General features: G+C 48.9%; 1 protein-coding gene across 2 annotated transcripts in view; it reads right to left on the reverse strand.

Annotated features, from left to right (window-relative positions):
* PRKAB2 (protein kinase AMP-activated non-catalytic subunit beta 2) overlaps positions 1-26,836 on the reverse strand; it is a 172,279-nt gene that overhangs the window by 90,716 nt on the left and 54,727 nt on the right. For both annotated transcript variants that reach the window (XR_010084031.1, XM_063426976.1), the window contains exon 5: positions 4,647-4,767. Coding sequence is in view for 1 of the 2 variants with exons in the window: in XM_063426976.1 (XP_063283046.1) it covers positions 4,647-4,767 (121 nt within the window). In the remaining variant the exon portion in view is untranslated. The remainder of the gene's footprint in view (positions 1-4,646; positions 4,768-26,836) is intronic.

Consider the following 26,836-nt stretch of genomic DNA (forward strand, 5'->3'; position numbering starts at 1 on the left):
CAGCTGAAAACATAGCAGTTTCAGAGAAGGGAGTCCGTCACTGGAGAAAGGTAAGTGCTGAAGACACACACACACACACTCTCACGAACAGACGCATACACACTAGCTAACAGACACACACACTCAGTGACAGACACACATCAACACTCACTGACAGAGACACATACACACTCACTTACAAAACACACACTCACTAACAGACACCAAACAGACTCACTAACAGATGCACACAAACTAACACACTCCGTAACACACACACACAGTAACACACTCACTGACACACACAAACTAACACACACACTAACACAAAAACTAACACTAACACACACCACACTCTAACACACACACACTTCTTAAAAATAATTAATCCCCCAGCCTCCCTACCTTTGGGAGTTCTGAGGAGATTCCCTGGGGTCCAGTGGTGTTGCTGGGTGGCCAGTCACTGTGCAGGCTGGCGGGCGCGCGAGGGAGCACTCTCCCCTGAGCGCTCCTTGTTCAGCTCCCTCGCGCGCAGCGTACTGATGCCGGAGCCGGAATATGACATCATATTCCGGCTCCGGCATCAGTGCGGTGCATGAGGGAGCTGGGCAGAGAGCGCTCAGGGGAGAGGGCTCCCTCGCTCGCCCACCAGCATGCTCTGGTGGGCCGGGCCCGGTCGCAACCGCGACCCCTGTATGTACGCCACTGCATCCAACCCAGGGGAGCACCTTGCCGACCCTCTGGCACTCCTATGCTTGTACTCGGCAAACACTGCCCGTGCTAGACTTGTCGACAGCCTGTCATCACACTCGAGAATGGGGAGGCGACTGATCCTCGTCCTTGACCTACAGCTTACCCGTTTGCAGCCCTGTTTCTCCCCCCCCCCTTTGGACTGGTGGGGGATATCCTGGACCCCACAGGCATTTTGGAGTAATCACAGTGCCAACACCCTCAGCTTACCAGACACCCAGAAGGCTGAGGCCTAGCAGACAAGATGGCCAACATACCTGGGCCTGATGCCATGTGCGTCTTACAGCAGTCACCCACACCTGTGAAATCATTCCTCCAGGCATTCGACTGCACTTGTGCAAGGTTCTGGGCAAAGCTATCTGGCAGTGAGCTTACTGGTATTCCTGTGGGCGCAGCGGCGACTCCCCAGAGTCATCCGACAGATCAAGGCCACGTGTATCTTCAAACCTCACGTGTTCCCAAGTTAGTGATGAGAAGGAGAAGGCGCAAGAAGCTGAGGCGGAGGTTAGCTGCACTCTATCAAACGCATACTAGCCACTGCTTACACCGAACATAGGGCACCTGGATCCCTCAACCTCAGCGTTACCAGCCTGATCTGAAAGCCTCACTCGGAGGCCGCCAGGGGTGCAGACCTGTGAGACTGCAAACTCTCCAGGTGTCCATACATCTTTATCCAGTGGGGAGGGCTCAAGATATGGAAGAGGAGCTCTGTACCAAGCTGTCTTATCAACCCTGGACTATAGGCATCGGCTGACCGAACCAGGCAGAGTCCTTGACGATTCCTACTGATAGTATGAGAACTGTTTGTATGATCTTATATACTGTCCTTACCCTGTGGTTTTCTAATGTAGTTGATTTTTTTTCATGCTGACTTCACACATTTATATTACTCTATTTACTTATTGAGACTTGAGTTTCAACTATTGATTTTCCTACAGCACTATGTGTACCTCACTCATAAGATCTAAAAGCCTTACCCTACACAACAGCGATAGTCTCACTTAGTATCTGGATATGCCTGTCAATATTTGCCTTATCACTTTTATGTTTATCACTCACAAGTTACATTAGTACATTTCTTACACAATAAGCCCATGTTATCTTCCACATGTACTATACCATCTCTTGTTTCTGCTTGACTAATAAACATGTGCAGTGTTTTCAATGCCACAAAGATGTTCAACTACATATACTGTCAGGGTATTTATATCGGCAGACATTTTTTGCTATGATAGAAATTAAAAGTGTATATTCTGAAGTCACTCTGAACAGACCAGAATCCATTTTTGATATTTTCAAGTTAACAAAAGACACAACATTTCTATCCTCTCTCTAAAACTTTGCCAGAGCTAAAAGGAATGTATAGTATAAACAAACCAAGTGATAAGAGACTGTCTAAATTGATAATGGAATAGAATAAATTCTAAACCCAGACATAGGTGACATAGAAGATTAAATAATTAAATTTTACTTTCTATATCTAACAAGATCTCATTGTGAATGGAAGTTGAAATTAAGTTTAGGAACTGTCATATTAGGAATTACTACAGAATTTGGAGACACAAAGTCTGGACAAAACTTAAAGAAACCGTTTGATCTGACAAGTAAACTTAAGTTATAGCAACTATAAAGATAACGAAAATGACGTCAAAAGAGCCACCAGGAAAAGTTAACTCTTTCCTGGATAGGTATGTCTATTGAGACAAGACTGCCCTCTATAGTCCAAATACTAAAATGGTTATCTAGAAGGGAACCACACCCCTAGTGCTTCTATTGGTTCATAAACTAGTGACGAACAGAGAATCTGTTCCTTTAAAAGTTAAGACAAAGGGAAGAGAGAGGCAATCAAAGAATCAAGGCAGATGCAAGAAGGTATGCAGTAATCAAGAAATCAGGAGAGAGAAAGCAGTCGAGGGCAAAAGAGTCGGAAGCATGCGAAGAAAGAAAAAAGACAGAGAAACATTCCTTGACACTTAGCTACCTGAGAATATCTGATGAGAAAATATCTACTTAACTGGTAAATATACTGGCTTCATTTAATTAATTTAAATTAATTAAAAATGTTCTAATAGCATGATATATCACTGGATAAATCACGATCAGATTTCGATATTTAGAAATCTTAGTTAACTAAGAAATATATATTAAACTTTCTATTCTGCAGTTAGAAAAGATTAATCATATATTTATGTGACATATCACATGTTAGCATATCGTGACATTTATCCAGCTGTATTGATTTGCTATAAAATAAGATTAAATATCTGTTTAGGCAAATTAAAATATCAGCTTATAGAACATGTAGATTTCTTCTCATTGGATGGATCCAGGAAATGACTAATGACTGGTTTAAATGTTATTTTATTTAAAATTACATAAGAATAGATCTTAAATGCCTAGAAGAGGTCTAGCCAGCATTGAAAGGGTTATTCTAACTGTCAGCTAAAGTTTTTATGACTTCACGCTGCACTCTAAGCAATTCTGCTCTCCGTGTGAAACTTTCACATTCTTTCTCTGTGAAGACAGTCGTAAATCTTGTCTTGACGGCTAATGTCGTAGATTCTAACACAGTAGCCATTAGGAAATGTTTTTATGTTACCATATTGTATTGCATGTTATACTGAATTTCCATTGATTATTATCACGCATGTTACTCATTATTATTATTTAAAAATGTCACAATAAATTGTATCTATTTTTATAACAAATTGTGATTTTCTTTATATGGAATACATTTCACTTACATGATAACGTTCTTTGGGATCTGAGAATTAAAATAGTGGGTAATTCTCAACTGTTTACTATTATTATCCCATAAATATCCCCACAATAAGCATATATTTGCCTCAGCTGTCATGGCAAGGCAAACTTGCTTGTATAACCTGTGCACAAATAAAAAAAGAAATATATAAAAAAAAAAAAGAAATAGTGGAGAAAAGCTTCCCGCTTAAAGGACCACTCTAGTGCCAGGAAAGCATACTCGTTTTTCTGGCACTAGAGTGCCCTGAGGGTGCCCCCACCCTCAGGGACCCCCTCCCGCCCGGCTCTGGAAAGGGGAAAGGGGTTAAATCTTACCTTTTTCCAGCGCTGGGCTGAGAGCTCTCCTCCTGCTCTCCTCCTCCGATCCTCCTCTTCTCCTCCCCGTCGGCTGAATGCGCACACGCGGCAAGAGCTGCGCGCGCATTCAGCCGGTCACATAGGAAAGCATTCATAATGCTTTCCTATGGACGCTGGCGTGCTCTCACTGTGAAAATCACAGTGAGAAGCACGCAAGCGCCTCTAGCGGCTGTCAATGAGACAGCCACTAGAGGACATAGGGGGAAGGCTTAACTAATTGATAAACATAGCAGTTTCTCTGAAACTGCTATGTTTATAAAAAAATTAGTTAACCCTAGCTGGACCTGACACCCATACCACTTCATTAAGCTGAAGTGGTCTGGGTGCCTAGAGTGGTCCTTTAACATTTTGGTGCCAGTATGAGCATTGCACTATGCAGTGCGGAATGCAACTTTACCCAAACACACTGAGGAAGCAGGCCTTTCAAATGCATGGAACACACCTTCACCCTTCCTAGATGGCTATGGGTGGAAGTTATAAATGGAACGCATGCTCCCAGGGGGTGTTCCTATGCCAAGCCGCTTGCTAGGAGACAGATCGGAACCTCAGTTTCCTCATGCCAGTCGGACAGATTATCTGCTCTGCTGAGGACTGGCAGAGAACTTGGTATATGGAGTTATGATAGGGTTTTATAATGCAGGGACGACGGTTGGGAAGTACTTACATTTTTAAAATTCCCTCCAAAATAGGGTGCCTACAGGGTTTCCTACAGGAAAATGGCTGAAGATCCCCAAGGTCAGTACTGCCTCTATGCACAACAAATTTTTTTTTATAATCAACATGATGACTTCTGTTCGTACCTCTTGCCGATGTGTCCGAACTTTCCATTGAATCGAGTTTTAAAGCATCAAAAACTTCAAAATCTGACTTCTTGACATGTATCAAGTTGTTGATTGTCCCAAGCTGACTGGTAACCACAGGCTTAAAAAATAAGAATAGTTAGATTCTCAATGTTGAGCCTTAATATTATCTGATATTTCAGCAAATTTACTTAATCATATTGTGAAACCATACTTTCGGACATGTTAAATTAAGCAAATTATGATTTTATTTTTTTTAGATGTATCCACTTTTGCTCTGTGCCAAATAAACTGTTGATGTTGAAAGTTCTGCCAAAATGCTATTTACTGGCTGCCGTGTCTCAGACTTTACATCAGTATTTGAACAAATGCAAAATGTATAACTGAAAACATACGTGCTATGGGACAAATCAGATCTAAATAAAATGAAAAGCAAAACCAACTATATAGCCACAAAACAAATTAAATATATATATATATATATATATATATATACACATGGTATTAAAGAGTCAAGAAGGCACCATAACTACTACAGTGAGCTGTTTTAATTAGCTCCTTAATATGCTAAAAAATATGTTTAAAGGGATTCTTTAGTGCCAGGAAAACAAAGCCATTTTCCTGGCACTAGAGGTTCCTACAGTGCCCCCCTACCTCGCAACCCCCAAGTGTTAAGCAGACAGCATGGAGGATTTCCTGACTCACTCAATTTGAACTGTAGTAGACTGGTGGATGTGTCACAGCTCTCACCGTGCCATACAGACGGCCAGGCATGGCCGCCCTAGAAGTGCCCAACGGGGTATTTGAACCTGAGTCCTTTGCTGTCCTAGACCTGTTGTCTTGCCTCTGAGCCACACTTCAGTTCTTGTTTCAGGCTGATGTTTATCCTTGACTTGTCTCCAGCATTAGGGGCTGAACTTTACCTCTGACTGCTCCTGTCTATCTAAGCCCACCTAGAGCTGATCGTTAATTAGCCAGGTATAAAACACTACCTCTCTCTGAGGGCAGTGCCAGTTTATTTTTTTAATTTTTTTTTTTTTTTTTTGTAAATATAATTTTTATTTCCTGTATATAGGAGGAAAATATGGTTATTACTGCTTAGACTCGCAGGTCTGTGCAACTTTCAACAAGAGGTTAGAGTCAGGCATAATACGGGCACGCAGGCCCAACAAGGCTGCGGGACACGCAGGTCCCAAATAACAACAACAATAAGAGCACAAGAAAGTGAGTCCCCCCCTCCCTCCCCCGAATTCTTCCCATTTGTCTCAAGCGTCGTCGCCATCCAAAGAAGGGTAATCACCCGTGGCTAATCTATTGTTCCCTCAGGTTGAGAATAGCTCCCTCTAGTTGGCTACCTCTAGGGTGTCTAGTGCAGAGTACACTATCACCTCCCTTGTACCCCCTACGGGGGCTTTTATGGTCTGCCTGTGTGAGAAGGATGAGCACTTAATCTGATGGGTCGCTACTGTGGGGGTTCCCGTCTGTAGGGGTTCCCTATTGCCAGCTTACTATATCAGCGGAATGACATTTTTGTAGGGAGGTGATCATGCATGGGCTCATTTCCAATGCCCCTATGTCATCATGGCCTTTGAGTAGCGTTTCTAGCTTGTGACTCCTAGGTAGTGGGGAAGGGAGAGGGTTAGGAAAGTGGAGGGGAGGAGGAGGAGGGTCTGTCCGTTGTCTCCTAAGTCATGTAGGCAGAGTTCAGCCCTATATTTAGTTTTGTAGCATCGTCAGGAAGTCCTGTTTCGTCGTAGTCAGTATCCAGTGAGTCCAGATGTCCAAGTATGTCTGATGTTGTTTTTCGGTAGCCAACATGGAGAGCTCCTCCACCGCTCTCAGCTCCTCCATGTGGGTGAACCATTTGAGAAGGGAAGGGGTCTCACTCTTTTTCCAGTATTGTGGAATAGTTTGTTTGGCCATGTTTAGGATGCGGATTGTGAGCGATTTTTTGTACTTAGAAATCGGTATATTCGTGTGGTGAAGCAGCATTGCTGCAGGTTGTAATGGTGGTGGGTTGTCAGAGAAGCGTGAAGTGATTGTGTGTATCTTCCTCCAGAATGGTTGGATGAGTTCGCACTCCCACCAAATATGTAGAGGTGTACCCGGTGCATTTGTGCATCTCCAGCATATGTTGGTCCCATGGGCATGCATGTATTGAGGTGTGTCTGGGGTGCAGTACCATTGCGTGAGTATCTTATAAGCTATCTCCTGGCTCTTGCTAAATATGGAGCAGTGGTGTGTGATCTCACATATCTTTTCCCACTCCCTTGCGCTGAATGTGTGGTCGAGAGCCTCCTCCCATTTGCCCATAAAGCGTGGTGTGGCCGTGGGTGTGTGTGTTTGTAGGAGGGTGTAGAGCTGCGAAATACAGTGTGGTAGCGGTTCAGGGTCTACACAGAGTTGTTCAAAGGCAGTAAGTCCCCTTGTAAGAGCTCCTGCCCGTGGTAGGGTTTTGGTGTAGCTAACTAGTTGTGCGTATCGGAATTGGGTCGTGAACGGCTGGTTAGGGTCACCGCACAGGTCAGTTAAGGACCTCAGCCCCTGACCGGAGCATACATGTCTCAGTCTCGGCAGTGGGCATTGCACCAGGGCTCTCAGTGCCCTAGGGTCCTTACCTGGTGGGAAGCCTGGGTTATGTGTAAGGGGAAGCAGTGGGGACGGGAATGTGGAGAGTGTGTGTCTACCCACACTCCCTCTCCATACCTTCAGCGTCGCTTTCGTGTATGTGGAGTAGTGTGTTTCCATTCCGTCAGTCCCTCCGGGGAGCCACGGGATGAGGGCAGCTGGGATCCCGGCCAACCCCTCCTCCGCCTGTTTCCATAGTTTACCGACCCCAGTCTTAGACCACTCCACTACCCTTTGCAGATGGCATGCCTTGTAATATTGCCGAAAATCGGGTAAGGCTAGGCCCCCTTTGTTCCTAGGTTGGGTGAGTAGTGCATATTTTAGTCTGGGCCTCCTCCCATCCCACACAAAGGCTCCCATTGCTTGTCGAAGTGTAGTAAAGAATGAGGTGGGGATCGAGATAGGCAGAGCCTGGAAAAGGTAGAGTAATCTCGGTAGTAGGTTCATTTTAATTACTTGGATTCTACCCAGCCAGGAAATATGCGGTAGGGCCCACTCCCTCATGTCTGCTTGGAACCTAGTCAGTATCGGGGCAAAGTTTGCTGTAAAGAGCTCCGATTCCTTAACCGTCAGCCAAGTGCCGAGGTAGCGGATTTTATCAGTGGCCCAGTGGAACGCGAAGCTGCGTTGGAGCTGTGTCGTTCTCCTTTTGGGTACGCTGACATTTAAAATATACGACTTGGAGAAATTGATCTTGTACCCTGACAGCCTGCCGAAGGTCTGGAATTCCCGCACCAGGTTGGGGAGGGTGACCTCTGGGTGTGTTATGAAGAAAAGGAGGTCATCTGCGTATGCAGCTAGCTTATGGTGTGTGTCTCCTATGCGCACTCCCTTGATATCTGGGTGGTGGCGGATAGTAGAGAGCAGGGGTTCCAGGGCCAGGACAAACAGCAACGGAGATAGGGGACACCCCTGTCTTGTTCCGTTGTGAATTTGGAACGACTCGGTGGGCGCCCCATTGACCAGGACGTGTGCTGTCGGATGAGTATACAGGGCCTTGATCCATCCCTGCAGGTACGGTCCCACACCCAGGTGTGACAGTGTCTGAAACATATACGTCCAGCAGACCCTATCAAAGGCCTTCTCCGCGTCTGTGGACAGCAGGAGAAGGCCCGTGTCGTCCCCTGTTTTTTTGTGCATCACGGTAAGGGCCCTTATGGTGTCATCTCTGGCTTCCCTACCCATCACAAACCCCACCTGGTCCGGATGGACCAGAGAGGGTACGTGCACCTGGAGTCGGGTCGCCAGGACCTTCGCTAGCAGTTTGATGTCGTTATTTATAAGGGATATGGGCCGATAACTCCCGCAGTGCTCCCGGTCCTTACCCTCCTTCGGGATTATAGTGATGTGCGTCATAAGCGCTTGTGGGGGCAGTTCGTGTCCCTCCCTGATGGCATTGAACATGTCTAGGAGTGGGGGGTACAGGGTCTCGGCATAGCTTTTATAATATTTGATGGGCAGGCCGTCTGGGCCCGGTGTCTTGCCCGGTTTCATGGATTTAATAGCTAGCGCTAGTTCCCCCATAGATATAGGTTCATCCAGCTGGGCGGCCGTGGTTGTCGTCAGAGAGGGGAGCGTATGGGTCTTTAGGTAGTCATCTATTGAGGTCTTGAGTGATCGTGACTGGGCATCAGTGTGGGGGCGTGGAAGGGAGTACAACCCTGCGTAGTAAGTGCGGATGATTTCTTGGATCTTGGCCGGGTGTCTGTGTAGGACTCCCCCCTTGTCCCTGATCCTGTCTATGTACGTGTCTTGGCGCCTTTTGGCTAGCATGCGCGCTAGAAGTTTCCCACTTTTGTTCCCGTGAATCGCGAAGAAGGCCCTATTTCGCAGGGCGTCCCTTTGGTGAGTGGAGTGTAAGAGTGAAGTCAGTTCCCTACGCAGGCTGAGGAGAGTGGCCTGGTGTGTGGGGAGTTGGTGTTGTTTGTTAAGTGTGTCTGCCTGTGCTATGTCCGATAGTAGTTTAGCCATGCGGGCCTCCCTTTGTTTTTTCAGGAGCGCACTCTTTTGGATGAAGTGGCCTCTTATGACACTCTTATGTGCCTCCCATCGTATGGTGGGGGAGGTCTGCTCGCTGGTGTTGTATGTGAAATATTCCCTTAATGTCGCCCCTATGTCCGAGGTGATCGCAGGGTTCGTAAGCAATGATTCGTTCAATCTCCACTTAGAGATCTTGGGTCTGTGAAGGGGGGAGTTTAGTTTGATGATCACTGGGGCGTGGTCCGACCACGTCACAGTGCCCTGGTCAGCCTGTAGGACTAGCGGTATGTGGTAGCTGGGTACTAGTAAATAGTCTATGCGAGTGTAGGAGTTGTGAGGGTGGGAGTAAAAGGTGAAGTCCTTTTCGTCGGGGTGGAAGGCTCTCCAACAGTCTACTAGCTTAGCCCTGGCCAGAAGAGTTTTAATGGCTGTAAGGTATTGTGAGGAGATGTGTGTGTGGCCCGAGGAGGAGTCCCACTTGGGGTCTAACGCTACATTCAGATCCCCTCCCACTACTAGTATGCCTTCCTGGAAACCCGCTAGTGTGCGGAGCGTCTTAGCCAAGAATTTATATTGCCCCCGGTTAGGGGCATAGAGGTTGGCGAAAGTATACGTAGTACCCGCGATCGTCCCCTTGAGGAACAGGAAGCGGCCCTCCGGGTCTGTCAGGACCCCAGATTCAGTGAATGGGAGGTGTCTATGTAGGAGTATTGCCGTGCCTCGGGATTTACCTCCCTGGAAGTCACTATAATACCCCTTGGGGTAGTGGTGGTTCGTCAACTTGGGTCGTGAGCCTGCCCTAAAATGGGTCTCTTGCAGAAACACTATAGATGCTCGTGCTGTCTTAAAGTCCTTATGAGCTCCAGCCCTTTTTTCTGGCGTGTTAAGTCCCCTAGTGTTCAGTGAAAAAATGGTGAGTGGGGCCGGTATTAGAGACATACTGGACGTGCGTCAGTTGCTCACAGGTGGTACTGTCACTTCTGTCCGGTCGTCAGGTATAGCAAGTACTGGATAGGGTAATTTAGGGAAAACCGGGGAGGTCAGAGGGTAAGAGGGGAAGGAACGTACCCACTGGGACTAGAGACTGGGTACGGAGGAATAACACTATGTACAATGAAAAAACGAAAAATGGATTTGAGCGTTGGAGGGCAGTTACCACCCCCCCCTCCCGTAGGTGGGAGGGGTGTACCGCACACCTAGGGTTAGAACGCTCCAACCAGTAGGGTAGCAGAGGAGTCCAAGAAGCCCCAAGTGGGCAGGACCCGGCGGGCCCAGGACGCTCCCAGAAAGATCGTCACGTACCTCTGTGAGCCCCCGGGGTACCGCCCAGTCAGGACATCCCGTCTCCCCGCCTCTTGGCTCACTATGCAAGGAGTGTAGCCTATGATGTACCTCCATAAGCGAATGTTTGTAGGGTCTGTGTCATGACCGCAGTTTGTGGACTAATCGGCCCACCGATATATCATGGTGTCCTTTAGTTTAAGTGTGCCTCGCCCGCCACCCCCCAGGTCACTGGGTGATTCCCAATTTTCTAGGGTCAATTGAAACCACCTAGCTTAGAGCAGTGAGATTTTCCCCTTGGTTTCCCTCAGATGTCGTATGCGTCCCCTTGCTCCCCCCCCCCTAGGCTCCATGACCTGCCTCTCCCCAGTCCCGGCCCGACCCCCAGCAGCCATCCGGCCCCTATACTTGCATGCAACAACATATATTTAAATGGTCCCTATAAGGTCTAGTACAGCTTTCTCCCGTAGACCCCTATAACCCGGCAGGGGCGAGATCTAGATAGCCGGGGTAGCAGCAACAGTCCATAAAGTCTGAGGGGGCCCACTGTGTGACTGCGTGGGCCGCATCACCCCTTTACAGGTGCTGATGTGGCTGACCCTCCCGTCTCGTGCGGGTGGTGTGGTGGCATCAGCCGGTTAGCATCCCAGTTTGTCCTGACAGGTTGTGCCTGGAAGCTGTAGCCTTCCGGGGTGAATATAGGGGTGATTCATGTGGGTCCCCCATCTCCTCGCCTAATAAAGGGGGGGCAAGTCCAGGGCCAAAGTGTGTCTATCCTGCTCCCTCCGTGCCATGATTAGGCAGGGTATGCCATATAGTAGAACCCGGGGCCACCCCCTCTCCCCCTCCCCAAGTATTCAGCCCACTGTCCTTGTGTTGAGGTGTAGCGTGTAGTCCCGAACCCCCCTAGTCCCCCTAGGCATACTTGCGGTTATGAAGCGGGATAAGGAATGCTGTCCCCAGACTCCGGTCCGTTAGTCCGTTGATTGTTCCACGTGGGCCCAGGGTTTGGAGCCGGAAGGCCAACTGTAAGTCCCAGGACCGGAGCGGATTTACTCAGGAGAATGATGATGGTCGAAGCGATGTGGATGCATCAGAGAGAAAGTAGAGGGTGAAATAAGCATATAAGTCCTCCCTGTCAAGGCTTGGTGCGTTCCGTAAAAAGCCCAGGGAGCGGCAGGGTCGGTGGCGCTGTTAGTTCTGTGTTCCCGCTGGTCTTATCGTCTGCATGCGGGGGTTCCGTAGTCGTTGGGGTTTGGGGCCCATGCCTTGCGGCCTAGGACCTTCCGTGTAAAATCTGAGCGGGTTCGGCCATGTTAGCTTCTCCGGCGGCAGATGTAACTCACGTTGAAGCGTCTCTAAGTCTTCTGCGCCCGTGACCATGAAGGGGCCTGAGGGTGTCGCTACTTGAAGGCCCGTGGGGAAGCACCATCGGTACCTTAGGTTGGCGGACTGCAGTTGCCTGGTGAAGGGTTTCAGGGCTCGCCGGTACGTCAGTGTAGCAGGGGACAGGTCTGGGTATAGCTGGATGTCCGACCCTTCTAGTAACACCTTGTCCGCTGCCCGCGCTTTGCGTAGGATCTCCTCCTTAAGCTGGAAACTCTCCATGCAGCAGATGATGTCCCTGGGGGGTCCCCCTGGGGGCCCTTGAGGTCTCAGAGCCCGATGTGCTCTAATAAAGCCTATATGCGTCAGTGGCGGCCTATCGAGGAGCCGATTGAAAAGCTCCATCAGTGTGCTTTGTACTGTGGCCTTGGTATCCAGTTCCTCTGGGACCCCCCTTACCCTAATGTTCTGGCGTCTGCCCCGATTGTCGAGGTCCTCTATATGCAGGGCCATCTGTCTCATCACTGTGGTATGGTGCTGCAGCATGTCTGTGTTAGCTGCCTGTGCCGCTGCCATGTGGTCACAGTCCGCTTCGATCTGCGATACACGTTGGTTGAGGCCTTGTAAGTCCTCTCTCAGAGCATGGAGTTCCGCCGTGATCGAGGAGTGCAACTCAGCGTTGGCCGTCTTGAGGTCTGTTTTCGTTGGTAAGTCTTTTAGCAGGGCCATCATGTCCGACATTGCTGGGTCTCTTGTCGCCCGCGGTTCAGGGGCCTGCTCTCCCGTTGGGGAACGCTGGGAGAAAATATCCGACTCCGTGGAGTCATTTGAGGCCTGCGGATCCAAGTCCGCCTGTGCGAGCAGGTATCTCTTCATTGTCGGGGTCGGGGTTCCTTTTGGGTGTTCCCCTGATCTTTGGGTATGTGAGGCTCGATGAGTCTTACCCATCACTGCGGTCAGAGTGCGGATTAAATGAGGTTACAAGCCGAGCCAGCGGGGAGCTCAGGGATCAAGCTGCCATCTTCTCGGACCGCTAGGCCACGCCCCGAAAATGTGAGATATTTAACGTTTAGGAATGTCCTTGGGCCAGGAGGGGTGGGACCTTTTTAATTTTTTTTTAATTCTTTATTTTTGAGTGCATAAGTAGACAAAACAGCTCACTCTGCCACAATAGCATTTGCAAGCATCAACATAGCACATTGATATTACAATGATGGCGTCTGAGCAATGCACATTTTTGTATATAAATGTAGAAACAGAACATTAGTTAACATCGGTTGCCTTTTACAGTTAAAGTGACTGTCTTAATCTGCGCTAAATCAGCAGCTTGTTTTTAATTTCTTCATATTTGCTGTGTAAAAAGGCACAAGTGCGCCTGCAATGCCACGACGGCAGTTACAGGCATTTAAAAATAAACATAGTTATACATTTGCATGGCATTCGTGAAACCTGGCACAGTTTTCCAGTATTTATATTGCAAGCTGAATACAGGCTAGGAGGTTACATCTAACGTGGTAGGCCGTGTTAGGAGGCATTAAGCCTATGGTTAGTCCTGTATACGTATGAGTAGACGTGCAAACACGTATGCGTGTACTCAGCTTAGGGGATCAGGTCGCTTAGTTGTACAGGATTAGCTGTGAAATACTATGTAACAGAAACGTAGTGTGGGTACGCTGTCTAGCTATGGTATTCAACATACTCGAGTGAGTGAACATCACTGTCCAGTTACAGCTATGTGAAACAATAGGTTAATCCCCTTATGGGGGTCCCAGCTATCTAGGTGCAATTTCCCTCCGCCAGCATATGAACATTGTCGGCCTATGCCTTTTAACTAAATAAAGTCAGTAGCTTTTGCACTGGATGCTGACTTAGTTAGGGATAGTGCAAAATTCCCATTGTGAGTTTTCTCTACGCGTGCGAGTGCACTTGTGAAGCCCTAACTATATGCAAGTAGGGACCCCAGACATCTTGGGTAGCAGACTAGAAGCAATATTGCGACACAAAAAAACAGAAAAAACATAAGTCATTCAGGAAAAGTTCGTCGCCACAAACTACCGGCGTACCGGAGTGGGGTGCGTGGCTGCTGCATTTGCCCCTTTGTTAATACTGCGGATAAGGTCGCCTTGCGTGGAGGAGTGGGTGCTGTCATCAGACAACTTGGCGGTGCATATAGGGTGTGGATGTGGGTAGTGTTGTTACTGAGCATCTGGTGCGTGTGTGAATGCAGGGGCGGTAAGGTGACAGTGGAGTGAGCGTAGTGTGTGTCAGTCCTACAGTGTCTGTGTGTGTAAGCGTTACTATGTCTGGTAATATATTCTGCCATGTGTCAGCTGACGTGTCTGTGGTGTGTTCGCTTGTTAGGTAGGGTATCGTAGGGGGAAAGAACGGGGTACAACCTTTGTAACAGTAGACTGAAGTCATCATATCCGTCAATAACAGGGATCATTAAAACCATGGATAGTGTCCCTCAGACATTAAACATACAGTCTCTGCCCGTGGGCAGTTTGTGTCGCCCTTCACGTGGTGACAGCTGCATAGGAGTCGGGTGTCCTTCCTTGGGGAATAAAAACGGTGGTTCTTGCCGGATCCCAGGTGTGGGTCGAGGGGGGGGGGGTGTTGCGCTCTCCCTGTTGTGCCAGCGATTCCAAGGACAGGCCCATCTCCCGCAGTAGCGTCGCTGAGCTCTGGAGGTCTTGGATGTAGTGCGTTTCGCTTTCTTGCTTGACCATTAGCTTGTGGGATCGGTGCCAGTGGTATTGAGTCCCCCGTTGTTGGAGTAGGGAGAGTAGGGAGGTGAGCGGTCGGAGCGATCACCTCCATGCTAGCGTGCCGCTCGATAAATCGGCGTAAAATGATATCGCCATATTTTCGAAGTGGAGGGTGTGAGTCGAGGGGGGGTATTGCGCTCTCCCTGTTGTGCCAGCGAGTCCAAGGACAAGCCCATCTCCCGCAGTAGCGTCGCAGAGCTCTGTAGGTCTTGGATGTAGTGTGTTTCGCTTCCGTGCTTGACCGCTAGCTTGTGGGATCGGTGCCAGCGGTATTGAATCCCCCGTTGTTGGAGTAGGGAGGTGAGCGGTCGGAGCGATCACCTCCATGCTAGTGTGCCGCTCGATAAATCGGCGTAGAATGATACCGCCATATTTTCGAAACGGAGGGGGGACTTGTCCCGCAGTGCTGTGAGGACCGCTGCTTTGTCCTTTCCGGATGGAAAGGTAAGTATTAAGTCCCGAGGCGGAGCTTGACAGCCGACACAAACGGTCGCACTCTTCTAGAGCTCCGAGGCCCAAGCGAGCAAAAACTGACAAAAATCCACTCAAACGGCTACAGAACCACGGCAACTGCCACAGGCCCACATCGTAACAGGATGGGTCGCAAAACCGCCAAAAAAAAACCCGGGGAAAAACAACCCTGGACTCACCATCGGAGACATGTGGCGGCAGGCCCGAGGCGCAACCGAAGCTAACATGGCGGCGCTCCACGGAGGTTGTTCGGACTTCTCCGACGACCTCTCAGGGGAGGAATATCTGCCAAACCACACAGCTAGATGACCCTCACCGCCGCCTAACGCCACTCAGGACTCCGCACCGGTAACAGTGGCAATCCTCAGGCAGATGCTGTCGGATCACCACGACGATATCCACAAGGAGATCACAGCGCTGAGGGGGGACCTTAGGGGAGTAACAAGCCGCCTAACTACAGTGGAGACCCTCACCGACACGAATATTGAGGACATTAGAGAACTCAAAAGCACTGTCCTGGAGCTCCAACTACAGCAACGTTCTCAAGAACACCGCATGGCCGAGAACGAAGACGCCAGACGGCGTAACAACCTGAAGCTAAGGGGGCTCCCAGAGAATACAACGGAGGCAGACCTCCCACAGGTCGTCAACCGCTTACTCAAAACGATATTACCGCCGACACAGGCAGAGACCATCCACCCGGAAAACATATTCAGGGTCCCCAAGTCACCTAAGGCACCTGCCGGGTCCACCAGAGACACCATACTCGTTTTCCGGAACAGCACTGACAAAAAGGCGCTACTGGACGCCCTGAGGGGCAAAACGCCCCCGCAGTTCGACGGAAGGGCTCTGAGCTTCTATGCGGACCTCTCCAACGGCACCCTGGCCTGGAGAAGATCCCTTCAACCACTGACCACTCTCATCCGTCAAAGAGGCCTTAGTTACCGCTGGCGGCCATCCCACACCCTAACGGTCCAACAAGGTACTGACTTACACCAGATACGAGAACCGAGCGACGCAGTCCCACTCTTACAATCTCTAGGCCTAACGCTAGACTCCCTCACGCCACAAAACCAGACGAGCCAAGTTTCCCCGCGTCACGGGTGGGACCCAACCAGGACTGTCCCATTTGTCCCACAAGGCCTCACACCAGACCCTTACGCTACTATCACCACCTGAACTGACCCGCGACTGGCGGCCGCATGGCTCACCGGTCCCGAAGGCAGGCATGGACATGCGGAACTCCCAGCATATCAAACCACTGCTGCAGTCGGGTCAGTCACTAAACAGCCTATCACAACCTACCTGAACTGTGTTTTATGCTCCCAACGTCTGGGGCCACACCACAAGTTACACGAGGATGTCACGTCTAACTCCGAACACCGCTATTGACCAGCGCTCACTGCTGCAACTCACCCATCCCTGGAAATATAATTAACCAGACCACTGGACTGCAGGCAGCTCCCCACTCGAGACGACGGCTGTACAGCCCACATGAACGACACTTACCAACGACCAGGCGACCTCCGATCACCGCACGGACAAAGCATCGGACGACCGGGTAAGAGGCCTTGGACTGTCTCCGGGCACCGACATAGGGGACACCGCTGCCCCGGCCTCACCTAACGGACAACACTGAACTTTTTTTTTTTTTTTTTTTATAAATTCTTTATTTTGAAAGATTTTTTTTGTTTTGTTTAGGGGTAAGGGGTACAGAAAATAAGCGGGGGGTAAACATTTGGTAAACATGAAAAAGGAACATATATTGCTTACACATAAAGTTATTTCAGTATTTCGAATATTTCGACAGTTGCAATATTCTTGTGATTATGGATCTCAGCGTTGTGATACATATCATTATTCTATTCTTGCGTGATACATCCTGGTCTAGTGGTTTGGGTAGGGTACAGAAGATTAAAGGGTTGGGGGTAGGATGCCCTGTCCTATCATAGGTGTGCAGTTGTGGGGTACCTTTGTTTGCACACTGTGCTTTCGTGATCTTTCTGTTGTACCCTTTGTGTTTGCGTACTTCAGTGGTCAAGTCGTCCCGCTGGGTTTCGGGCTCCTCTGGGATGAGAGAGGTCGGGGTGGGAGATATCCTGAATTGTCAGCTTGTAGTGTCTGTCTCTGTGTCTTGCGCTCTTCCGTTCTAAGTGAGTTATTGTCCGTTATATGTCATCGGTATGGGTGTGGTTTGTGGGTCGTTTCGGCGTCATTTGTGGTGCGGTGTGGTGTGCGTTGTGGGTGCTGTGTTGCTTTGTTAATCGTTAGTGTGAGTGTGTGTTTTCTGCGTAATGCTATTGTTTGGTCATGTGTGTCCTTTGTTTTTGTTCGCCATTGGTGCCGGCGTGTATCGTAGCTTGGTTGGTAGGAGAGTGTGGTTTGTGTAGGGGTGTTCTAGCGGTCTACTGACTCGGGGGGAGGGGGGCTGAGGGGGTTATGGGTGTGGGATATGTGTGGTTGTCGCGTACTTGGGATGTGATCCCGTGTGGGTGCTCGCTGGCGGTCTAGGCTGTTGGTGGGTATTCATAGAACCATGGGTCCCAAATTTTATTGAAATGTGTGGTCGTGTCGTGAACCAGTGCGGACAATTCGTCCATTTTGATTGTGTCCTTAATTTTCCTTTTTACTGTGTCTAGCGTGGGTGTGTCTGGGCTTCCCCATTTCTCAGCGATGGCTCTCCTGGTTGCTAGTGCAATTTTGGCAATCAATTTGTTTTGGGATCTTGGTGTATTGGCCATGGGTTTGGATAGTAGCCATATCCATGGGTCGTGTGGTATGTTAGTGTGGAGGATCTGTGATACCATGGTTTCTATTTGGTTCCATAGTTGTGTTGTGTGTGTGCATTCCCACCACATGTGTATGTAAGTGCCTCTGTGTCCACAGCCTTTCCAGCATAGGTCATTGTCCGACCTGCCCATCTGTTTGAGTTTTAGTGGGGTGACGTACCATCTCAGTAGTGTCTTGTATGCTTGTTCCTTGTGGTTCACACATATGGATATGGATGCCGTGGCTTCCCATATGTCGGTCCAGTCTGTTGGATCCTCGGCTGGACCTATGTCCCTCTCCCAAGCCGACACATATGTAAGTGCTCCGTGTTTAACGTTTTGAATTAAATGGGTGTATAGCTTTGAGATCTGTCCTTTGTGTGTAGGGGTTTGTATGCATTGTTTTTCGAAGGGCGTAAGAGTTTTTGTGCCGGCCTGTTTTATTGTCGGAGTTTCGAGGAAGCTTCTAAGCTGTAGGTGGCGGAACATGTCGAAGGTGCGGTATGGTGTAGTTTGTGGGAGGTCCGCGAATGGTATTGGTTGTTGGTTTCTATAGAAGTGGTGTAGTCGTGTGAGGTCGTTTTCTTCGAATCGGGCGAAGTCTTTTGGTGTCATGCCGGGTGGGAAGTGTGTGTTGCGAAGAATTGGTGTCAGGGGTGAGGGTTGTGTTGTCAAGCCACTTTTTTGGGTTACTTTGTCCCAGATGTTGATAGTGTTGATGATTGCGGGGGATGTTCGGGGTAGGGGAGGTCTTGCTGTTCTGGGGAGCCATATGTATAATGATGGGAAGTCCCTGCCAAAGATATCGTGCTCTAGGTCTACCCATCTTTTGGTTCCGCAAGGGGCGTGCCAGTTTTGTGCTTGTGTTAGCTGAGCTGCCTGGTAGTAGTGGGTGAGGTGTGGGAGGCCTAAACCCCCTGCTTTGTTGGGAACGTATAGGGTTTGTCTTTTGATCCTGGTGCGTCTGTTGGCCCATATGAATTTGTCGATTGTAGATTGTAGTTGCTTGATGTCAGTGTTTTTAATTGGGATTGGTAGAGTTTGGAATAAGTATAAGAGCCTGGGTAAGACATTCATCTTAACCGATGTCAGTCTTCCCAGCCATGATATTGGCATGTTTTGCCATTTCTCTACATCTTGTCTGATTTTTTGGATCGTGGGTGTGTAGTTTAGGTCATAGCTGCGAGAGAGGTCTGCTGGGATGGCTATACCTAAGTACTTGATATGTGTGGGTGCGAGGTCAAAGGGGTAGATTTGGTGTATAGCTGTTTTTGTGGGGGCGTCTATGTGTATGGCTAGGACTTCAGTCTTGTCGATGTTCAGTTTATATCCGGATATGTTGGCGTAGGTTTCCAGGGCTTGGAGGAGTGGTGGGAGGGAAGTTGTTGGTTCTGTTATTGTGATGAGTAGATCATCTGCATATGCTGCAGTTTTGTATTCTTCTCCGCGGATTTTTAGGCCTTGTATGTTTTCGTTTGTTCTGAGTGTTTGCAGGAGCGGCTCCAAGGAGAGCGCAAAGAGGAGAGGGGACAGCGGACATCCCTGGCGTGTGCCATTGTGTATCGTGAAGGAGGGGGGATTTGTTAGGGGTAATAGGAGGTGGGCTTGTGGGGTGGCGTATAGTACCTGTAGGGCGGTAATGAATGTTGGGGGGAATCCAAATTTGGTTAGAGTGGCGAATAAGAAGGGCCATAATAGTCTGTCAAAGGCCTTTTCTGCGTCTAGAGATAGGAAAAGGGTCGGTGTGTGTCTGGTTTGTGCCGTCCATATGAGGTCGTATGTCCGTCTTGTGTTGTCGCTGGCCTGTCGCGTCGGTATAAAGCCTACTTGGTCTGGGTGAATCAATTTGGGTATGAGGGGGTTTAGGCGGTCGGCAAGGATTTTGGTGAATAGTTTTAAGTCTACGTTGAGGAGGGAGATCGGTCGGTAGTGTCCTGGTTCTAAGTGTGATTTGTTGGGTTTTGGAAGGAGGCATACGTTGGCTTGTAGCATGTCTTTTGGTAGTGGGTCGCCTTGTAAGATGGTGTTGTATAGGTTGCAAAGGTGTGGGATCAGGGTGGTGGCATATGTTTTGTAATAGAGCCCTGTGAACCCGTCCGGGCCTGGGCTTTTGTTGGGTTTCAGGGCTTTTATCGCCCCTGCGAGTTCTATTGTTGTTATGGGGTTGGCCAGTGTTTGTGCTGCTTCTCCATTGAGGGAGGGTAACGCTACTTGGTTGAGATATGTTTCTGTTAGTGTTTTAATAGGTGTTGGGTTATGGCGTGCTCCTGGTGTGTGATCGTACAAAGCCTCATAGTATTTTAGGAAGACGCTAGCAATTTCTTCTGGGGCTTCTGTGATTGCTCCATCAGGGGTGCGTATTTTGTGTATCTGTTTGTTTTCGGTTCTTTGTTTGAGTTTTCGTGCGAGTAATGTATCGGCTTTGTTGGCTTTGTCATAAAAGAGTTGCTTTGTCCATAGTAAGGCTTTTGTTGAGTCTTTTGCCATATATGTTTTTATGTCAGTTTGGCATTTTTTTATCTGTTCGGTTAGCTCTTGTGTTGGGTCTGCTTTGTGCTTTGCTTCAAGGGTTCGGAGGGTTTTGAGTGTTTGTTCTAGGTGTGCTACCTTTTGTTTTTTATGTATTGTTGCTTGGTTTATTAGGACTCCCCTGATCACTGCCTTGTGGGCAGCCCATAGGGTCCCTTCTGAGGTGTCCGCGGATTTGTTCAGTTGGAAGTATTCTGTGAGGGCCCTGTCTACTTCTTGTCTGATTTGTGGGTTATGAAGCAAGTGGGGGTTCAGTCTCCAAGACCATGGTCGGACTGTGCAAGGTAGGTTAATTGTGAGTGTTATTTCTGCGTGGTCGGACCACGTAATGGGGCCTATGGATGTGGAGTGAACCATTGGTGCCAGTGCTGGGGAGATGAGAAAAAGGTCGATGCGGGAGTATGAGTGGTGTGGGTGCGAGAAGAAGGTGTAATCTAAAGATGTTGGGTGTTGAGATCTCCATGCGTCTAGGAGGTGGGTACGCGAGATGAATGAGGAGAGCAGTTTGTCTGTTTTGGCCGTCGGCGGTCCATGTTGAGTGTGCGTGCGAGTGCGGAGTCTGTCGACTGAGGGTGAAGGGGATGCATTGAAATCTCCGCCAAGTATGGAGTGGTGGGAGGGAAACAGAGCTAGGTGTGCTTGTAACGTGTGCCAGAAAGTGCTGGAGGGTGTGTTTGGGGCATACAAGGAAGTGAAGGCGTATGAGTGTGTGCCTATTTTGCCCGTGACTGTGAGGTATCGGCCTTGTGGGTCTGCTATTGTGCGCTGGATGACGAGTGGGCACGATTTTCGGATAATGATGGCTACTCCGTTATGCTTGCCGTGAGGGGAGCTGGCGAAATGGTTGATTCGGTAGTGTCGGCTCAGGAGAGGGAATTGCTTAGCTTCAGTGTAGTGTGTCTCCTGAAGGAGGAGTATGTCCGCCTTAGATCTGTTTGCCCATCTCATTAGTTGGTGTCGTTTGGTCGGATTGTTTAGTCCTTTACAATTTATCGATAGGCAGGTCAGAGTGGCCGGCATGCTGGGTGTGGCTGTGTTGTGTCTTGTGTGTGGTGTTTCGTTTATGTAGTGCGTGTTAGGGGGGGAGAGCGGGGTTATTGGTTAGCGGGGAGGGGTGGGGATTCGGGGTAATGGGTCGGGTGACGGGTGGCGGTGCAGGGGGGGGGGTTTGTGGGATGTCCCAGGTGGATCTGGGTATAGGGGAGTGGGTTGGGTCCTGGTCTTACTGGTTGGTTGCCAGGCGTCTTTTGGGCGGCTGGGTTTGCTTATTTGGATGTTTATAGTTTGTAAGCAATGTGAGGTTTTGGTGTTCTTGTTTATGCTTTGTGGTCAGGTGAGCTAGGAGTTATACGTTTGGTTGGGGTTTTGAGGGTGGAGGTGGGTCGGTGCTTCGCCTCTCCCTCTCTGTCCCCGGGTTTTCTGTTCTAGTTCCGAGGGTGCATCTCGGGTAGGGTGGTTTGAGTAAGAGTTTCAATTGTGCTGGTTGGTTTGACTCGTGTCGTGCGAGTGTGGGTGTGTTAGAGGGTCTGTTTTCAGGTTATTGTGTTGGAGGGTGGTGACGTATGAGAGCCAGTTTCGTGATGTGAGGTCATGAGGGCGTTGTTAATCGCCATGGTCTGCTTGGTTCTTGTCTTGGTTATGTGTGTGAGTGGTTCCTAGGTCGTATGTGCTTGTCGTGATTTCTTTGGTGGGTAATGCAGGTGTCGGTGTCGGTCATGTGTCATTGTTGTGCCTGTGGTAAGTGTGTTTTTCTGCTAACCTGTTCGCGTTTTGAAATCGGTGGGTTCAAGGTTGGTGTCTGGTTTCTCGTTGGTGGGCAGTCGCTTGTGTCTGTCCAGGTTAGGCGTTCTGTCTGTCCTTCATGTTCCGGGTATCGAGGATAGTTTTTGCTGAAAGACAAAGGCGCGTGCGAGGGCGCTGCAGTCGGTGTTAGTTGTTTGTCTCTGGTCGTGTACTTGATTGGGTAAGGTGTAGTGTCAGGGGAGTTGTGTCTGGGGTCTGGTGGGCCTTTTAATAGGTTATGGTACCTTTTGGGTTGCAGGAGCTGCATGTATACCTCAGGGGGGGTTTCTGCTCTCTGTGAAGCTTGTAAGCTTGATGGGGTGGTCTCGTGTGCTCAGGGTCTCTCGAGGGAGTTAATTTTAGAGTGTCGGGTTGTGATTGGCTCACATAGCCCTAGGGGGTGGTGGTTGTCGCCCTTCCATCTTCGCCTTATATTGCTCTAAGGTAAGTCGTATGGTTGTGGGGCATAGGGGGGGTCGTTGTCGTGATGTCGTCGTGCGGGGGTGTTTCTAGTGAGGTTAGGGAGTCTCTTCTGTCAGGCATTGGGATACATTCTGATAAATACATATACACATGCAGAGAGGCGCTATGTAACATTGGTGACTATGTATAACTTGGATATCAGTGAGGCGCTATAGTTTGTCACACAACTGCACTTCAAAGTAAATGACGGTTCAAAACACCCCTAACGATATGATACAAAGAAGAGGGGTAAGGTGTGCGGTTCTGGTAAAAAATAGAAATAAGCATATAAGTAGTACCTTGGGGTGGGACACATTCTGCATTAATCAAACCTCTTTTTGTGAAATAGTGTTCCTCCCCTGGGGTTTGTTACTAAAATGTTACCGCTAGTTTTTCTTGCTTTCCCCCCCGGTTAAATCTGTGGGCGCTACGCCCTTTCCTTCTGTAAGGGTGTCACCGGTAAGGCCTTAGTTGTTGTTCTGCCTTACTTTTAGCCCAGTTTCGAAGTTGTACATATTAAATATGCCCCCTGCGTGTCTGCCTTTCAGTGTGGGTTCCGGGTATCGAACCTTGCCATCCCCCCTGGGTGCTCTTTAGCTAATTCGGTCCGGCCTGGTCTGAGAATGAAGCACTGTGAGGCCTCTGGGTCTTTGTGGTGTTTCCCAACCCTTCCCTCTCCCCATCTCTCCCCCCACCCCCCCCCCTGCCGAGTAGGGTCGGAGGATGAGGAGTGGGGACATCCACAAGTGGGGCATAAAAAGGGCAGCATCTCGCTGGTGATGTGGTGAGGGGAGAGAGACTGCGCGCTGGTGTGTCGCGTCTCTAGATACACTTAAGTGGGTTGGGCAGATATTGAGCTAAGGTGATGGGTCTTGGGGAGGCCAGGGAGGCCTTCTACTTTGCCTTGTGGCCTGTCGTGCCCCGGTGTGGTCGTTTTGTGTGGTTGGGAGGCGATTATGTAGCTCCCCGACCCGGTTGGGGTCCGGGGTATGTGGGGTATGTGTGTTGTCCCTCGCACTCGTGCGACATTATTATAGGCTTGGGACTGAGGCCTGCCAGGTCTGGGCCTAATGAGGGGCAGTTATAGTGCTCTGGGGTGTGATGGCATGGCAAATAAATATAACATTGTAATAAACTTGCATATCAAACAGAAACATTAATCTTAACTAGGGTGTAACAGTTCGTAGTGCATACTACCGGAGGAACAGTGTCCTTGGACCACGTTCGCGGAGTGGAACTTTCCGCTCTTTGTGGGTCCGCCGATGTGGTTCTGGCAGCTGTTCACGGTACCGTTCAAGTGTCTGTCTGGGTTTGCTCCTGGGGGACCGATGGTGTTTTCCTCTTGGTCTGCATGCGGCTTGTGTTGGAGCGGGGTCCTTCTTTACGGCTGTTGTCTCCTGGAGAGGCACGGTTGGAGTCGGCCGGTGGATACCGCAAGGGGATTCCCAGATGCGCTGCAAAATCCTGCATGTCGGTGACTTGATGGAGGGTGAAGGTTTGGTCTCCCTTTTTCGCTGTCAGCTTGAAAGGGTGCCCCCACATATAGCGCCACCCGGATTCAATTAGCGCGGTGGTGAGGGGTTTTAGTTCTCGGCGTTTCCTCAGTGTCGTGGGCGCCAGATCTTGATAGAAATGAAGCTGTTGCCCTTGATATAGAGGCGGGCGGTTTCTGGCTGCGTTCATTAGCTTTTCTTTAATTGGGAAGTGAAGGAGTTTCACGATGATATCCCTGGGGATATTGGGGTTGAATGTCGGCGGCCTCAGCGCTCGGTGTGCTCTTTCTATGTATATGTCGTGTTCTGGGGTGTCAGGCAGGAGGGAGTGGAATACTGCTGTAATGGTTGGCAGTATGGCGTCCGGTAAGACGGTTTCCGGTAGGCCCCGTATGCGTATGTTTTGCCTGCGGGATCTATTATTTAAGTCCTCTAGGCCATCCTCCAGAAAACGTACCCTGTCCGACAGGTTCTCCAGTTCTCTGCCGTGGGTGGTTGTTTGTATTTGGGTTTCTTTTATGAGGCGTTCAGTGGTGCCTGTGCGAGAGGTCAGCGCCTCTATGTCTTCTTTGAGGCCTGATATTTGTTTTTCGAGTGCTGCCGTTGTGTAGGCCTTGATGTCGGCCGATGTTTCTCTGAGCATTCTTCGGAGATCATCTTTAGTAAGAGGGGATGTGTCTGTAGATTCCCTGTCACTCTCTTCAGAGTCCGAGCCTGTGTCTGCCTGGCTCTGGGCCCAAGATGGCTGCTTGTCTTCTTTGGCGCGGAACATCGTGGCCACTGACGGTGTGGATTCTTTTCTTTTTTTCGTTCCCCCCATCTGAATGTGTGGTGATGGGGTTGCTGTAGGTCTGCGTTAAGTTTTGAGGGTGAGATGCACCTTTGTGGAGGCTGATGGATGCGGATTGTATGCCCGGGGTAAGAGAGCTAGGAGAGCACACGTCTTACTCCATGGAAGGTTAGGCTCCGCCCCCGGAACACTGAACTTTTAAGTGCTCTCCATTGTTTTCCCATTTTTACTTGGTTTTGCACTTCTTAACATATTCATTTCCAACCTGTTACCGCCTGATTACGCCCACTAGACGTGTTCCCAGATAGCCTGGCACCTGCTGATTATATACTCGTGCCCCACAAACGGGTATTGTGCCCCACTTCCATGGAGGGTTTTTTTTTTTTTTTTTTTTTTTAACATATATTCCCTCAAACATAGTACTAACCATTTCAATGTCTATGTCAGAGTCAGCTACAGCTAAAGCATCAAAGAACTAGACAGACTGGCCTAGAATAACCCTCAACTGTTTTCACCTTGTACAGCACAATGATGTTTTCACTATGTGCAGTTTACGTTACGCGAGCCACAAATTTACCTATACAAGAGTGCCATAGTCAGACTGTCATGTTCCTACGATAGACAGGTATTCAGCGTGAGCCTACCACAGGCCCTTCAGTTACGTTACAATGTTTTACTTTAATTCCTAGGGAGTCTTTGTCATTGTTATTGTTCTCTTTCTAGGTGATACCCTTGCACTCCATGCATATATGATACCGAACACATTCGCTATCTAGAACAGCTGTCATCAAGCATATTTAATAATGACGCGAAAAAGGTGCCAAACATATTCAACCCTCCACGTATGTGCCACTACGCAACTTCATTCCCACGCGTATCTGTGGCCAAGCATAACTACTATCATTACCACGCGTATTTGCTGCCCTGCATAATCAACACCGCGAGTAACGGATGCTAAGCATACCCAATAACTAGTGCATACACCGCCAAGAACGTTTAGCATCGAGCGTATAAGATAACAACTGTATGCATCATCAAATCCTACCATTCAGTATTATGCTACCAACCTATAAGTCTAGACAATCCTGTTAAAATAATTTAGCTGCACCTACTCGCTCTAGTCATATATCCCCAGTCTGATCGTTCTTGACTGCCACTTAATCGGCGCCACCTGCGCATAACCCAGCCCGTAACGACACAAGTAATCGCAGTGGTGCCCCACTCAGCATGTTGTTCAATCTCAAACATCGCTTACGCAAACCCAGTTTATAGCAAGGTCTTGCCTATTTTATGTGACCCATCTAAGTTACGTTTATGCACCCCGAAGGTTAATCTGTGCAACATCCTGATCTGATTACGCACCATGACTAGGTCAGCAGCGACAAGTTTAGGCTGTAATTCATCTGATTAACACCTGTTTACTCAAATTCACTTTGACAATACAATCGTATAGTTTAAAACTTCTCTCATAACTGTTATTATATGTATGATACTAATCTCTCGGCAAACTTGTATAATATAAAAGGAGGCTACCATTAGAGGGAGAGGTACTGTTATGTTAAAATGTTCCCACTCTGTACAAATACTGTGATTCCCCTCTTCCTTATTCTGTATCCCCGCTTGTCTCATGCCTCAATAAAAGAAAGATTGACAAAAAAAAAAAAAAGTATTAAGTCCCTGGGGGCTGAGGCTGGCGCTTTGTCGGATTTAGGGAGTCGGAAGAAATTGTCCAGTATGATGGCTTTCCCCTGCCTCTGTGGTAGCAGGGTCGCCAGCATGCGCCTCAAGAAGTGTGGCATTTCTTGCGCAGAGATGTCGTCGGAGACCCCTCTGAGTTTGAGGTTGTTTCATCTCTGTGAGTCTTCCAGGGCCGCAAGGAGGCGTTCTTGTAACCGGGTCTGCTGTTGCAGGT

The sequence above is a fragment of the Pelobates fuscus genome, chromosome 7 (genome assembly GCF_036172605.1).
Source record: "Pelobates fuscus isolate aPelFus1 chromosome 7, aPelFus1.pri, whole genome shotgun sequence".
In the NCBI taxonomy this organism is placed as follows: domain Eukaryota; kingdom Metazoa; phylum Chordata; class Amphibia; order Anura; family Pelobatidae; genus Pelobates; species Pelobates fuscus.